Below are 14,252 nucleotides of genomic sequence, written 5' to 3' on the forward strand. Positions count from 1 at the left end.
GTCCTCACTTTCCACCCCACTAGCCTCCACATCCGAAGGATCATCCTCTGCCATTTCTGCTACGTCCAGTGTGATGCCAGTACCAAATGTATCTTCCCCTCCCCTCCCTTGTCAGCATTCCAAAGGGATCGTTCCCTCCGCGACACCCTGGTCCACTCCTCCATTACCCCCAACACCTCGTCCCCTTCCCACGGCACCTTCCCATGCAATCACAGGAGGTCTAATACCTGCCCATTCACCTCATCTCTTCTCACTATCCAAGGCCCCAAACACTCCTTTCAGGTGAAGCAGCAATTTACTTGTACTTCTTTCCATTTCGTATACTGTATTCGCTGCTCACTATGTGGTCTCCTCTACATTGGGGAGACCAAGTGCAGATTGGGTGACCGCTTTACGGAATACCTCTGCTCAGTCCGAAAGCATAACCCTGAGCTTCCGGTTCCTTGCCATTTCAACACACCCCCCTGCTCTCATGCCCACATATCTGTGCTGGGATTGCTGCAGTGTTCCAGTGAATATCAACGCAAGCTCGAGGAACAGCTTCTCATTTACTAATTAGGCACATGACAACCTGCTGGACTGAGCATTGAGTTCAATAATTTCAGAGCATGACAGGTCCCCCTTTTTTGTTTTTAGCTATTTTTTCTTTTTTATTTGTTTATTTTATTTCATTTTGTTCCATCATTCATTTTTTTATCATGTGCCTACCCACTGCTTCTGTCTCCACAGATACTGCCAGACCTGCTGAGTATTTCCAGCATTTCTTGTTTCTATTTCAGATTTACAGCATGTGCAGTATTTTGCTTTTATTTTTGTGTAACATCAGAATTAAGAAAGATTGCACTGCATGTTTCATTATACATGGTAGGGTTGTCCTGGAGGTTTCATCACATGATCTGTTGCATCTACCTTTTTTTATTACCAATATTTTTATAACAATAAAGCGTTCAAAGAAAATTAGGGTTGCTCGCAGTAGTGTCTGGGAGATTAATGTTTAATTCCTGGAAACTCCAGGACAATCACAAGGGTTGGCAACCCTAATATCTGGCAACCAGGCATGGGCAATAAATGGTGGCCTTGCAAGTGACACCCACAAGCTGAGAATGAATTTTTTTAATAATCAGAGTAAAAACACTGTGTAATGTATATTTTATTCTGACATCAGGATTGTAAGCCCTAATCTATCAGCAAGAAGGACAAGAGCAACAATACCATAGATACAGAACCACCTCCAAGCTCCCCTCCAAGTCGTACCTAGGGTTGTCAACCCTTCAGGATTGTCCTGGAGTCTCCAGGAATTAATGATTAGTCTCCTGGGCATTGCTGTGAGCAAACATGGAGAAAAATCATAGGGGCATTAAAAATGTGTTTTAATTTTCTTTGAACGTTTTATTTTATTAATTATAAAAATACTGGAGATGGGAAAGTAGGCTGGAAGAGGCAGTTATAAGTGGGTGGTCATGTGATGAAAACTTCAGGAATACATCCAAACGAAGTTTGAAATCCTCGTCACAATTCATTCTAACTTTGATATAACTTACCGTTGCCTCATCTTTTCTTGGGGAATAACCTGGAATTCCCTACTTGACACCATTGTGGGAGCAACATTTCCATAACAACTGCAGTGATAAGGACTACCACTACATTTCCCAGGAACCTAAGGATGGGCAATAACTGCAGCATCACCCACATCCCAAGATAAAAGCACACTGTGCACCACAACATCAGGATTCCAACTACTGTGCATCCCATGTTTATTATAACATCAGGTTTAGAAACACTGTGTATAATGTGTTTTCCTCATTGATATACTGCATCTTTTATTATGATATCAGGATTATAAAAATTGATGCAAGGCGTTTTTTGTAATATTGGGATTTTTATCACTAAACACTGCTTTATTTATTATAACACAATGATTATAAGCATTGATGCACTGCATGCTATATTATAACTCCTAGGTTATAAACACTGTTTTATTATAATATCATAATTAAAAATAATGATGAAGTGAAATATAGGATTAGGAGTAGGCCATTCACTCCCTGTTCCACCCTTCAATTAGTTCATTTGTATCTTAATTCCATGTACCCGCCTTAGTTCCATAACCCCACAGTATCCTTGTGTAACAAAAATTTATCAATTTCAGTTCCGAAACTTTCAATTTACCTCAGCAGCTTTTTGGGGTGAGAGTTCCACATTTCCACTATCATTTGTGTAAAGAAGTGCATTCTGACATCACATTGAATGGCCTAGTTCTAATTTTAAGATTATTTCCCCTTGTTCTAGACTTTCCCACCAGAGGAAATAGTTTGCTGTATTTACCCTAACAAATCCTTCAACACCTCAACTTGTTCACCTCTCAGTCTTCTGTAGTCAAGAGAATACAAGCATTGTTTATGCAAACTGTCCTCATAATGTAATCATTTTCGCCCCAGGATCATTCTGGTGAATCTGTGCTGTCCCCCCTCCAAAGCCAATATATTCTTCCTGAGGTGTGGTGCCCACTACTGAATGCAGTATTCCAGATGGGGTCTAACCAAAGCTTTATATAACTGTAACATAAGTTCCACCTATTTGTCTTCTAGCCTTTTGAGATAAAGGCTAATATTTCAATAAAAGCAAAATACTGCGGATGCTGGAAATCTGAAACAAAAACAAGAAATACTGGATTCACTCAGCAGGTCTGGCAGCATCTGTGGAAAGAGAAGCAGAGTTAACGTTTCGGATCAGTGACCCTTCTTCGGAACTCGAAGAGTTCCGAAGAAGGGTCACTGACCCGAAACGTTAACTCTGCTTCTCTTTCCACAGATGCTGCCAGACCTGCTGAGTGAATCCAGCATTTCTTGTTTTTGTGCTAATATTTCAATGGTCTTTTAAATTATTTTTTGGGCCCGTCCACCTGCTTTTAGTGATTTTACGTTTTTCTTAAGAGGAAACATTGGGACAAAGTTGACAAACATTGCCTTTCATTTCTAAACTGAGGCAAAACTACAACTCCCAGCATGCCCTGCGTTGTCACGCAGGCGCAGTGGCTGTTTGGCAGTAGTTCCTTGTTTGGTGGCACAAACTGCAATGGCTTCCAGGATATCATTTTCACAGTACAAATTAGAAGCAGAAATAGAAAAGTGCAGAGGAGAATGTCAGTGGGACAAAGTTCAAAATCTCGTGAGGCAACTGCCTCCCAAAACTTCGGAGAATGGTAAGTCATGTGCAACTTTTTTCCCCCTAATTCTATGTGACTTATATACGTTGTGTGTTTGGAATAGTTTCTTGACTTTTGCTGTTTTAAATTTTTAGTTGTAATCAAAAAGTTGGTTTAAGAATGAAATCAAAGTTGAGAAAAAATTATTTTGGACAAGCCATGAAGATATAGATGTGGAGTTCTGCAATAATTACTGTAAAAACTGTATATTGAGCTACAGAAACCTTGAATGTGTTATGTATTACATGAATAAATAACTTTAGTTTTCAGTGTGCTTTCTCATTTTCTGCTTCAACTGTACGGTGTTTGACGATAAAAACGACATAGATTTGTTAGTGTTTCGCTTGCCAGTGATTTTTCTTTATTATTTACACATACGGTGGTCACATTTTCTTAGTCTTCTAAAAATTTTAGTTAGTTTTTTTGCATTCATAGAAATGCTTCTTTTATAATGTTGAAATGTGTAAGGTTGTAGTCATACTATAACTGTAACATCAGTGTGAACTGGTTTTGCTTTACAAAGATGCTACAGTTATAGAAAAGCAAAATACTGTAGATGTTGGAAATCTGACATAACAACAGCAACTTATGTTTATATAGTGCTTCTAAGGTAATAAAATGTCTCCGGACCCTTCACTGGAGCATTATAAAACAAAGTATGACACTGAGCCGTAAGAGGTAGATTTTAAGGAGTGTCTTAAAGGAGGAAAATGAGGTGGAAAGGTGGAGGGAGGGAATTTCAGAGCTTGGGGCCTAGGCACCTGAAGTTGTGGTAACCAATGGTGGAGCAATTAAAATTAGGGATGCACAAGAGGCCATTTAGTCTCTTGAACCTATTCCACTATTCAGTGAGATCTTGACTGATCTGTGACCTAACTCCATATACCCACCTTTGCCCTATATCCCTTAATACTTTTGGTTAGCAAAAATCTATCCATCTTCGTTTTAAACTTAACAATTAATCTAGCATCAATTGCCATTTGCGGAAAAGAGTTCCAAACTTCTAGAACCCTTTGCGTGTAGAAGGTCTGACTCTAATTTTTAGACTATGACTCCGAGTCCTAGACACCCCAAACGAGTAAAAATGGTTTCTCTCTATCTGTTCTCCTTACTATCTTGAAAACTTCAATCCAATCACCTCTTAACCTTGTAAATTCTAGGGGATACAGCCCTATTTTGTGTAATCTCTCCTTGTAATTTAATCCTTGGAGGACAGGTGTAATTCTGGTAAATCTATGCTGTACTCCCTCCAAGGCCAATATATCCTTCCTAAGGTCTGGTGCCCAGAACTGCTCACAGTACTCCAAGGCTTTGTATAGCTAAAGCATGGATTATACCCCCTTGTATTCTACTCCCCTAGATATTAAAGGCCATCATTCCATTAGCCTTTGTGATTATTTTCTGTACCTGTTCATGACAGTTTTTGATCTATATTTTAATCTAACCTGGAACCTCAAATCTCTTTGGATCTCCACTGTTTCTAACTTTCCCCATTTAGAAAGTACTCTGCTCTATCCTTTCTAATGTCCATAATATATGACCTCACATTTGGGTACATTGAAATCTAGTTGCCACAGTTTTGCCCATTCGCTTGTTGAGGCTTCGACACAGATCCTTGTGGGATACCACTAGTCACGTTTGTCCAATTAAAGTACCTGCCCATTATCCCTACTCTATCTTCTGCTGCTCAGCCAATTTCCTAACCAGGTTAAAATTTGCCTTTGACTTCATGAGCTTCAGCTTCAGCTAACAGTCTCTTATGAGGGACGTTATCAAATGGCTTCTGGAAGTAAATATAAATAACATCCATAGAGGGTGGAAAGGGCTATTACCAGGGGGCATAATTTTAAGGTGATTGGAGGAAGGTTTCGGGGAGATGTCAGAGGTAGGTTCTTTACACAGAGAGTGGTGGGTGCGTGGAATGCGCTGTCAGTGGTGATAGTAGAAGCAGATACATTAGGGGCATTTAAGCGACTCTTGGATAGGTACATGGATGATAGTAGAATGAAGGGTAGGTAGTTAGTTTGATCTTAGAGTAGGTTAAAGGTTCGGCACAACATCGTGGGCCAAAGGGCCTGTACTGAACTGTACTGTTCTATGTTCTATATTCCTCTGCTCCACTACGTTAGTCACCTCTTTAACAAATTGAACCGGGTTCGTCAGGCATGTCCTACCCCTTACAAATCCATGCTGCTTCTCTCTGATCGGCTAAAAAAATTTCAAGGTGTTCAGTCTCCCTCTCCTTAATTGCAAACTCTAGTATAACAGATGTTGGACTAACTGGTCTGTAATTCCCCGGTTTCCTCCCTCACCTTTCTTAAATAGCAGAGGGGCAATGCGCAGTTTTCCAATTTAAAGGAACGGTTCCTGAATCGAGGGAATTTTGGAAGATCATAGGGCACCTGCCATGTTCTGACCACTTCAGTTAAAAACCTGGCATGGAAACCATCTGGTCCTGGGGATTTGTTACTCTTTGGTGCTATTATTTTTTCATTTACAGTTATTTTGCATACATTAATTTTGGTGAGTCCCTGACCCTGATTCAATCTGTTTCATTGGGATATTTGACACGTTGACCTCTTATACTGTAAATATTGACACAAAGTAATTATTCAGCATGTCCATCATTTCCTTAATTTCTTTGACAATATCACTGTTATCAGTTTTTAAGGGGCTCGTATTACTCCTGATCACTTTTTTTCCAAAATGTAATTGTACATTTTTTGTTGTTGATTTTGATAAACCATGCACATTTCTTTTCATACTTTATTTTGTAGCTCTTATTAACTGTTTTGTCACCCTTTCCTGTTACTTGTATCTTTCCAATTTGACAGGATCTGTGCTTTTTTAAAAATATGCTTTTTCTTTTTTATGTTTTATCTCTTTGGTTGTTCTTGGCTGTCTTTTCTGGCAAGTAGTGCTCTTGCTACATAGAAGTATAAACTGGTTCTGCATCACATTAAATTCCTTTTTGAACACCTTCCACTGATTTTTCTGTCATTTTACCCATGAACAGATTTGTCCAGTTTACTGTGGTCAGCTTCTGTCTCATCCTATTAAAGTCAGCCTCACCTAAATCTAGAATCTTATTAGCTGTTTTGTGTTTCTCCCTTTCAAACACTGTGCTGAACTCATCATATTATGATTGCTATTAGATAACAGTTCACATATTGTTGGGCTGTTAGTTAAATCTGACTCGATACTCATTAAGTCTGATATGGTCTGCACCCCCCCCCCCACCCCCCCCGGGCCATTCTCTCTAGGATATTTTGCTGCAGAAAACAATCCCAGATACACTCAAGTAATTCACTGTCTTTCTGACATGAGCTCGTGTGCTCATCCCAATCTATATGAAAGTTAAAGTCCACCATTAAAACCACTCTGCCTTTGCTGCATGCTTGTCTAGTCTCTGCTTTTATACAATCTACCATACAATCTACACAGTGGCGCAGTGGTAGGGTGGCACAGTGGCGCAGTGGTGAGCACCGCAGCCTCACAGCTCCAGCGACCCGGGTTCAATTCTGGGTACTGCCTGTGTGGAGTTTGCAAGTTCTCCCTGTGTCTGTGTGGGTTTCCTCCGGGTGCTCCGGTTTCCTCCCACATGCCAAAAGACTTGCAGGTTGATAGGTAAATTGGCCATTATAAATTGCCCCTAGTATAGGTAGGTGGTAGGGAAATATAGGGACAGGTGGGGATGTGGTAGGAATATGGAATTAGTGTAGGATTAGTATAAAAAATGGGTGGTTGATGGTCGGCTCAGACTCGGTGGGCTGAAGGGTCTGTTTCAGTGCTGTATCTCTAACTAACTAACATTTCACAGCTGCTACCAGGGCACCTATGCACAACTCCCACGATAGTCTTAAATCCTTTTCTATTTCTTAATTCTACCCATAAAGTCTGCATTGCCTGCTTACCTCTCGTTATATCGTCTCTTATCATTGAAGTGATTTCATCCTTAATTACTAAGGCTACTCCTCACCCTCTACCATTTTTCCTATCTTTCCTGGTATTTTTAGTTCCCAGTGCTGATCATCTTGCAGCCATGTTTCACTAATGGTTACCATGTCATACACTCCAAGTTGAATTTGGACCTGCACTTGTTTCATTTTGTTCCTTATACTCCGTGTGTTTGTATGAAGAACACTTATATGGGCCACACATCCTAATCTGTGTTTCTGCTCTAATGCTTTACTTGCATGTTTCTTATTTCTCTCTCCTGGTTCAATTACTTTACATCTTTCAGTTTTCCCCTTACTTGTATTGCCTAAAGCACAATTTCTGACTGTTACTCTGCTGTCTTCTGTTTGGTTTGTTTTTGAACTATTACCTTGTACTACCTTGTCCATCTGACCACTCCCCCCACTTACTGCTTCAAAGTCTTTGTGACTGCCTTATTTATCCTTTCTACTAGGATCCAGGTCCTAGCCTAGTTCAGGTGGAGGCTCTCTCAAAAGTACAATTTCTTTCTGTCCAAGTACTGGTGCCAGTGACCCATGAAGTGGAACCCCTTTTTTTCCCACAACACTCCTTCAGCCATGTGTTCACTTCTCTAATCTGCTTATCCCTCTTCCAATTTGCATGTGGCTTGGGTAATAATCAAGAGATTATAACCCTTGAGGACCTGCTCTTTATTTTAGCTCCTAGTTCCTGATATTCTCCAAACAGAACCTTTTGCCTACTCTTCCCTATGTGTTGATCCCAATATGGATCATGTCGACTGGATCTTTCCCATCCTTCTACAATATCCTTTCAAGCCAGTTTGGGATGTCCCTCACCCTGGCACCAGGACGGCAACATACCATGTGGGACTCTTGATCCTGCTTACCAAGGATGCTACCTGTCCCCCTATAACTATCACACAACACTTTCCCTTCTCCTCCCTTTGGACCACTTCCTGCTCCAAAGTGCACTTTGGCTGCCCTTCTACCAGGCTTTACCCTTATCCTCAAAGGTAGCAAGTACAATGTACCTGTTGAGGGGATCAGTTTCTGTGGGCCTTCATTCTCTATTTCACCTGGGTTTCCCTTACTCTGCACACAAGTCCTTTCTGAACATCCACGCAGCAAGGCTCCTTTGAAGCACCTTCCAAACCCGCGACCTCTTCCACCTCGAAGGACCATAGCAGCAAATGCATGGGAACACCACCACCTGCAAGTTCCCCTCCAAGCCACACACCATCCTGACTTGGAACTATATCGCCGTTCCTTCACTGTTGCTGGGTCAAAATCCTGGAACTCCCTTCCTAACAGCACTGTGGGTGTACCTACCCCATGTAGACTGCAGTGGTTCAAGAAGGCAGCTCAGCACCACCTTCTCGAGGGCAATTCGGGATGGGCAATAAATGCTGGTCTAGCCAGCGACACCCACATCCCATGAATGAATAATTAAAAAAAAATCTCTCTACGAGGTATAACCAAAATCTGGAACAAACTGTCCAGATACGTCTCCCCTTCCCTTATATCTTGAAGTGCATCCAACATGCACTGCAGCTCAATGACTCTGAGCCAGAGAGATTGAGATGTAGACAGCTGCTGCAGATGTGTTTGACAGGCTCGCTTTCCACAAACTCCCACATAGTACAATCTAGATATACAATCTGCTCTGCTATATCTTGGTCTAGATTATTTATATCTACATTTTTAGTTTGTAGTAATTTTTGTTTTTTTTGTACAATAACATGCACTAAACACTGGACAAGAATTTTAAGTACTTATTGCCTCACGCTTACATGAACCAAAACAAGTATTGGAAGCAAAAAAGCAGCACCTCCTTCCCTCTCTGCACCAAATTCCTGACTTTTGCATTCTATTGATTCTCTGCTATTTTTACTCTGTGCATTAGTAGATACTGCCTACTTTATGCACCTTTTGAGCCATATCCAAGTTATAAGTGCTGATTCAGATTCCTGCACACAGTAATTAGCACCTATTCAGGCAATGACTTGCACTGTTTGACAGTTGACTGCCACTGATGGGCAGTTTCTGTTAACTAGCTTAAAGTTCTAAGTTAAATTCAAAATGTTAAAATAATTTTCAGTTTGAGAGATGCTCACCTATACTTACCAGAGGATTCCTGCTCTCCCACTCTCTCCAAATTCCTGACTTTTGCACTCCATTTACACTGCATTCTTTTCACAACCACTGTCTGCAACACTCTTTCAAAACACTCCACCACGTGGATCCCAGAAACTGTTTAGATCTTTGCCCAACTGACTATGCTTCATATCGACGAGAATCCTAGCTCTTTCGGAAAACCATAGTTGGCACTTATGGAGCATACTGTTATTTCTTCAGTCTCGATAGCTAAATTTCACTATATATTTAGCAATACTGATTTTCCTTGCACTGAAACAAAGAAAATTTCACTTGAAAGTGTTTTGACAGAACCATTTATTCTATAAAATACTCTTTTATAGCAACTCATTCATTTGTCTTAACAGAGAATTGAATATACCAGGAGTATATGTTCATTCTGAAAGGTGTATTGCTGTGGACAACCACAAAACAACATTTCAATTATCATCTATGCTGAATTTTTGATCACCCATGCCAATGTGGTGAGGCACCAACTGGAGGCCGGGTGCTTTCCGTAAGAGAAAGGAGAAAAACAGGAATCGTTCCTAAGTTACTCATGCGTCGTATGGCTGCCAATTCAATGCTTCTGGTAGTGCATTTCTGTGAAAATCTAATGAGGACAACCTTGGGCTTTTCAGTGATGACCTCTGTGATTGCGAGGCCTGCTGCCATAGCTCAGTTACAAAACAATTGCCACATTGTAAGGTACTGGAAGGTTATTGGTGCCCAGGGATTTCCTCAGCACAAATTGGTACTTTTTTAAGATGAGGGAGGAAAGAATTGGAGTCGAAAAAAGTGACCTGGCCACTTGCTTTGGGAAAACATGTGGCTTTCATTATTTGAAAAGCTGTGTGAATTTTTATGGCTTCATGTTTGTGTTGTTTGGCAGCAGATAATGACTGTATGGGTACCAGCTGGTGCCAAAGGTATGCTCATTCCCATAGCAACTGAAAAACAAACAGTGATATCTTTAGTCAGGAGCTGCAGAAACTGGTGGTGTTAGACCTGGGAACATTTGGATTGTCTCACTTGGGGCAAAGCCGGGGGAAAGGTTTAAGCCTAGGGATGTTAAAACATTGCTCAGGAGCACTGAGACTGATCACAGGGAAAATAAATAATTTGCATTTCGACAACGTCTTATCCTGTCTCTCAGAATTGCCTCTGATAAGGTTGTTTCATATTAGCCTGGAAATTTCAGGGTGTGGAGTTATCATAAGAATGCTTACCACAGAAGTCCTCGAGGCGGCCAACATCACCAGCTACTGAGTCAGCGGCACTTGAGATGGCTTGGCCATGTGAGCCGCATGGAAGATAGCAGGATCCCCAAGGACACATTGTACAGCAAGCTCGCCACTGGTATCAGACCTACCGGCCGTCCATGTCTCCGCTTTAAAGACGTCTGCAAACGCGGCATGAAGTCCTGTAACATTGACCACAAGTCGTGGGAGTCAGTTGCCAGCGATCGCCAGAGCTGGCGGGCAGCCATAAATGCGGGGCAAAAGTGTGGCGAGTTGAAGAGACTTTGCAGTTGGCAGGAAAAAAGACAGAAGCGCAAGGGGAGAGCCAACTGTGTAACAGCCCCGACAACCAATTTTTTCTGCAGCACCTGTGGAAGAGTCTGTCACTCTAGTATTGGCCTTTATAGCCACTCCAGGCGCTGCTCCACAAACCACTGACCACCTGCAGGCGCTTACCCATTGTCTCCCGAGACAAGGAGGTCAAAGAAGAAGAAGGCTTAACACATTCATATCAAATTTGTCTGTCCACAACTTGATCTGTAGCTTCAGCCATCTATTTTTAAATACAGATAGTTGAACTCGACATGAATGGATTTAGTGTTTTGACAATGCATTTGCATCGGGCATCTTTTTGCTGCCGAATACGGTACTTATTTCTAAGTTTGCTTGAAATATAAGGGAAACTATGTACAATCTCTACCTCTTAATTTGAATTATGGTTAATTCAAATTATTTTGTTGATTCAATTCTTTTTAAATAAATATCCACTTTGCTCTCTTCTTCTTCTTTGGCCTCCTTGTCTCGAGAGACCATGGGTAAGCGCCTAGAGGTGGTCAGTGGTTTGTGGAGCAATGCCTGAACTGGTTATAAAGGGCAATTCTAGAGTGACAGACTCTTCCACAGGTACTGCAGATAAAATTGGTTGTCGGGGCTGTTACACAGTTGGCTCTCTCCTTGCCAACTGCTAAGTCTCTTCGACTCGCCACTCTTTAGCCCCGCCTTTATGGCTGTCCGCCAGCTCGGGCGATCACTGGCAACTGACTCCCGTGACTTGTGGTCAGTGTCACAGGACTTCATGTCACGTTTGCAGACGTCTTTAAAGCGGAGACATGGACGGTCGATGGGTCTGATACCAGTGGCGAGCTCGCTGGACAATGCGTCCTTCGGGGATCCTGCCATCTTCCATGCGGTTCACATGGCCAAGCCATCTCAAGCGCCGCTGGCTCAGTAGTGTGTATATGCTGGGGATGTTGGCCCCCTCGAGGACTTCTGTGTTGGAGATACGGTCCTGCCACCTGATGCCAAGGATTCTTTGGAGGCAGCGAAGATGGAATGAATTGAGGCATCGCTCTTGGCTGACACACGTTGTCCAGGACTCGCTGCCGTAGAGCAAGATTCTGAGGAGACAGGCTTGAAACACTCAGACATTTGTGTCTGTGTCAGTGCGCCATTTTCCCGTGCTCTCTTGGCCAGTCTGGACATAGCAGCGGACGCCTTTCCCATATGCTTGTTGATTTCTGCATCGAGAGACAGGTTACTGGTGATAGTTGAGCCTAGGTAGGTGAACTCTTGAACCACTTCCAGAGCATGGTCGCCGATATTGATGGATGGAGCATTTCTGACGTCCTGTCCCATGATGTTCGTTTTCTTGAGGCTGATGGTTAGGCCAAATTTGTTGCAGGCAGCCGCAATCCTGTCGATCAGTCTCTGCAGGCACTCTTCAGTGTGGGATGTTATTTCAGCATCGTCAGCAATGAGGACTTTCCATACTTTGGTCTTCGCTCTAAGAGGGGCAAGGTTGAACAACCTGCCCCCTGATCTTGTGTGGAGGAAAATTCCTTCTTCTGAAGACTTGAAGCACAGGACATGCGCGATGCCAATATCATCACCCTCATAATGGGCGGCGCAGTGGTTAGCACTGCAGCTTCACAGCTCCAGGGACCCCGGTTCAATTCTGGGTACTGCCTGTGCGGAGTTTGCAAGTTCTCCCTGTGATCGCGTGGGTTTTCGCCGGGTGCTCCGGTTTCCTCCCACAGCCAAAGACTTGCAGGTGATAGGTAAATTGGCCATTATAAATTGCCCCTAGTGTAGGTAGGTGATAGGGAATATGGGGATTACTGTAGGGTTAGTATAAATGGGTGGTTGTTGGTCGGCACAGACTTGGTGGGCTGAAGGGCCTGTTTCAGTGCTGTATCTCTAAAATTAAAAAAAAAATAAGAACAAGGGTGACCGCAACAACTACCGTGGAATCTCCCTGCTCATCATAGTGGGGAAGGTCTTTGCTCGAGTCGTTTTAAACAGACTCCAGAAGCTGGCTGAGCGTGTCTACCCTGAGGCACAGTGCGGCTTTCGAGCAGAGAGATCCACCATTGACATGCTGTTCGCTCTTCGCCAGCTACGGGAGAAATGCCGCGAACAACAGATGCCCCTCTACGTTGCTTTCATAGATCTCTGCAAAGCCTTTGACCTCGTCAGCAGACGTGGTCTCTTCAGACTACTAGCAAAGATCGGATGTGCACCAAAGCTACTAAGTATCATCATCTCATTCCATGACCATATGAAAGGCACAATTCAGCATAGTGGTGCCTCATCAGACCCTTTCCTATCCTGAGTGGCGTGAAACAGGGCTGTGTTCTCGCACCAACACTGTTTGGGATCTTCTTCTCACTGCTGCTCTCACATGCGTTCAAGTCTCCACTTTGCTCTATTACTTAATTCAAGTTTTTGAATAATTCAATATTTTAGTGCAAAATCAACTTTGAGTTATCAGGAGTAGACACGAACCTAAATAAAATATTGTTTCTTGAGGGTTAACCAGTTTGCTTTTTGTTTTAAAAAAGTTCTTTTAAGTTTCCCTATTAGGGGAATTAGAGGTTTGAGTTTTATTGGGAGAAAGATCTTTGCATTAGTTCAGAGAGATTTTGGGGGCCACCTGGATGCAGCAGAGAGGGGGATCCAGCTGAGACATGTGGATTTTGGGGCGATAGATGAGATAGGAAATTGAAGAGAAACTGGGTTAATTAGAAGCATGTAGGAGAAATGGAGAGTGACTAGGAATTCCTGTCAGAGAACATGGAGGCTGGGGGGGGGGAGTTGGTGGGGGTGTGGTGGTCATTGCAGAAGTAGAAGAAAGATGTAAATAAAAATATTGCTGTCATAATTGTTTGTATGACCTATAATCCTTTGGTGGTTTACTGGAGAGGAAAAGAAATATCATTGGATACATTTAATAATGTTGAGTGAGATATGCAAATTTTTTGAATTTATTTTTTTCTTTAATCCCTGATTTTGGCAAATTGGTTGCCATGACTTCTGTGGTCATCTTTTATGTCAAGTATGACTCCAGCCACTGGAGGGTTTTGCTCCTTTTGATCCCCACTGACTTCAGTTTTGCTTGGGCTCCTTGCTGCCGTAATCGGTGGAATGTTGCCTTAATGTAAAAGGTGGCTACTTTCACCTCTCATCTGCCATTCAGCTCTTTCATTCATGTCTGGATAAGGCTGGGTTTTGTTCTGGAGCTGAGTGGTTGTGTTGGAATCCAAACTGAATGTCAAGGAGCGGTTATCATGAGATTGTACTATTGATTCCCAATGACTGGAAGGAGAGCGATAGATTCATCCTGATTTTGTGAATTGGGCATATCTGGACAATCTCCTGCCAGGTAATTACCAGTGTCCTAGCTTTCGTGGAGTAGTTCGATTGGTGGCAGGGTCAGGAGGGTGCTAGCTCTGGTGC

The 14,252-nt window shown here is 42.4% G+C and overlaps 1 protein-coding gene across 3 annotated transcripts in view; it reads left to right on the forward strand.

Annotated features, from left to right (window-relative positions):
* Positions 1 to 3,033: 3,033 nt before the first annotated feature.
* Positions 3,034 to 14,252, forward strand: part of LOC137376519 (tetratricopeptide repeat protein 7A-like) — a 319,646-nt gene continuing 308,427 nt past the window's right edge. For all 3 annotated transcript variants that reach the window (XM_068045223.1, XM_068045224.1, XM_068045225.1), the window contains exon 1: positions 3,034 to 3,202. In XM_068045223.1, coding sequence (XP_067901324.1) covers positions 3,076 to 3,202 — 127 coding nt within the window. In that variant the 5' untranslated portion in view covers positions 3,034 to 3,075. The remainder of the gene's footprint in view (positions 3,203 to 14,252) is intronic.

Source organism: Heterodontus francisci, chromosome 13, assembly GCF_036365525.1.
Source record: "Heterodontus francisci isolate sHetFra1 chromosome 13, sHetFra1.hap1, whole genome shotgun sequence".
NCBI lineage: Eukaryota > Metazoa > Chordata > Chondrichthyes > Heterodontiformes > Heterodontidae > Heterodontus > Heterodontus francisci.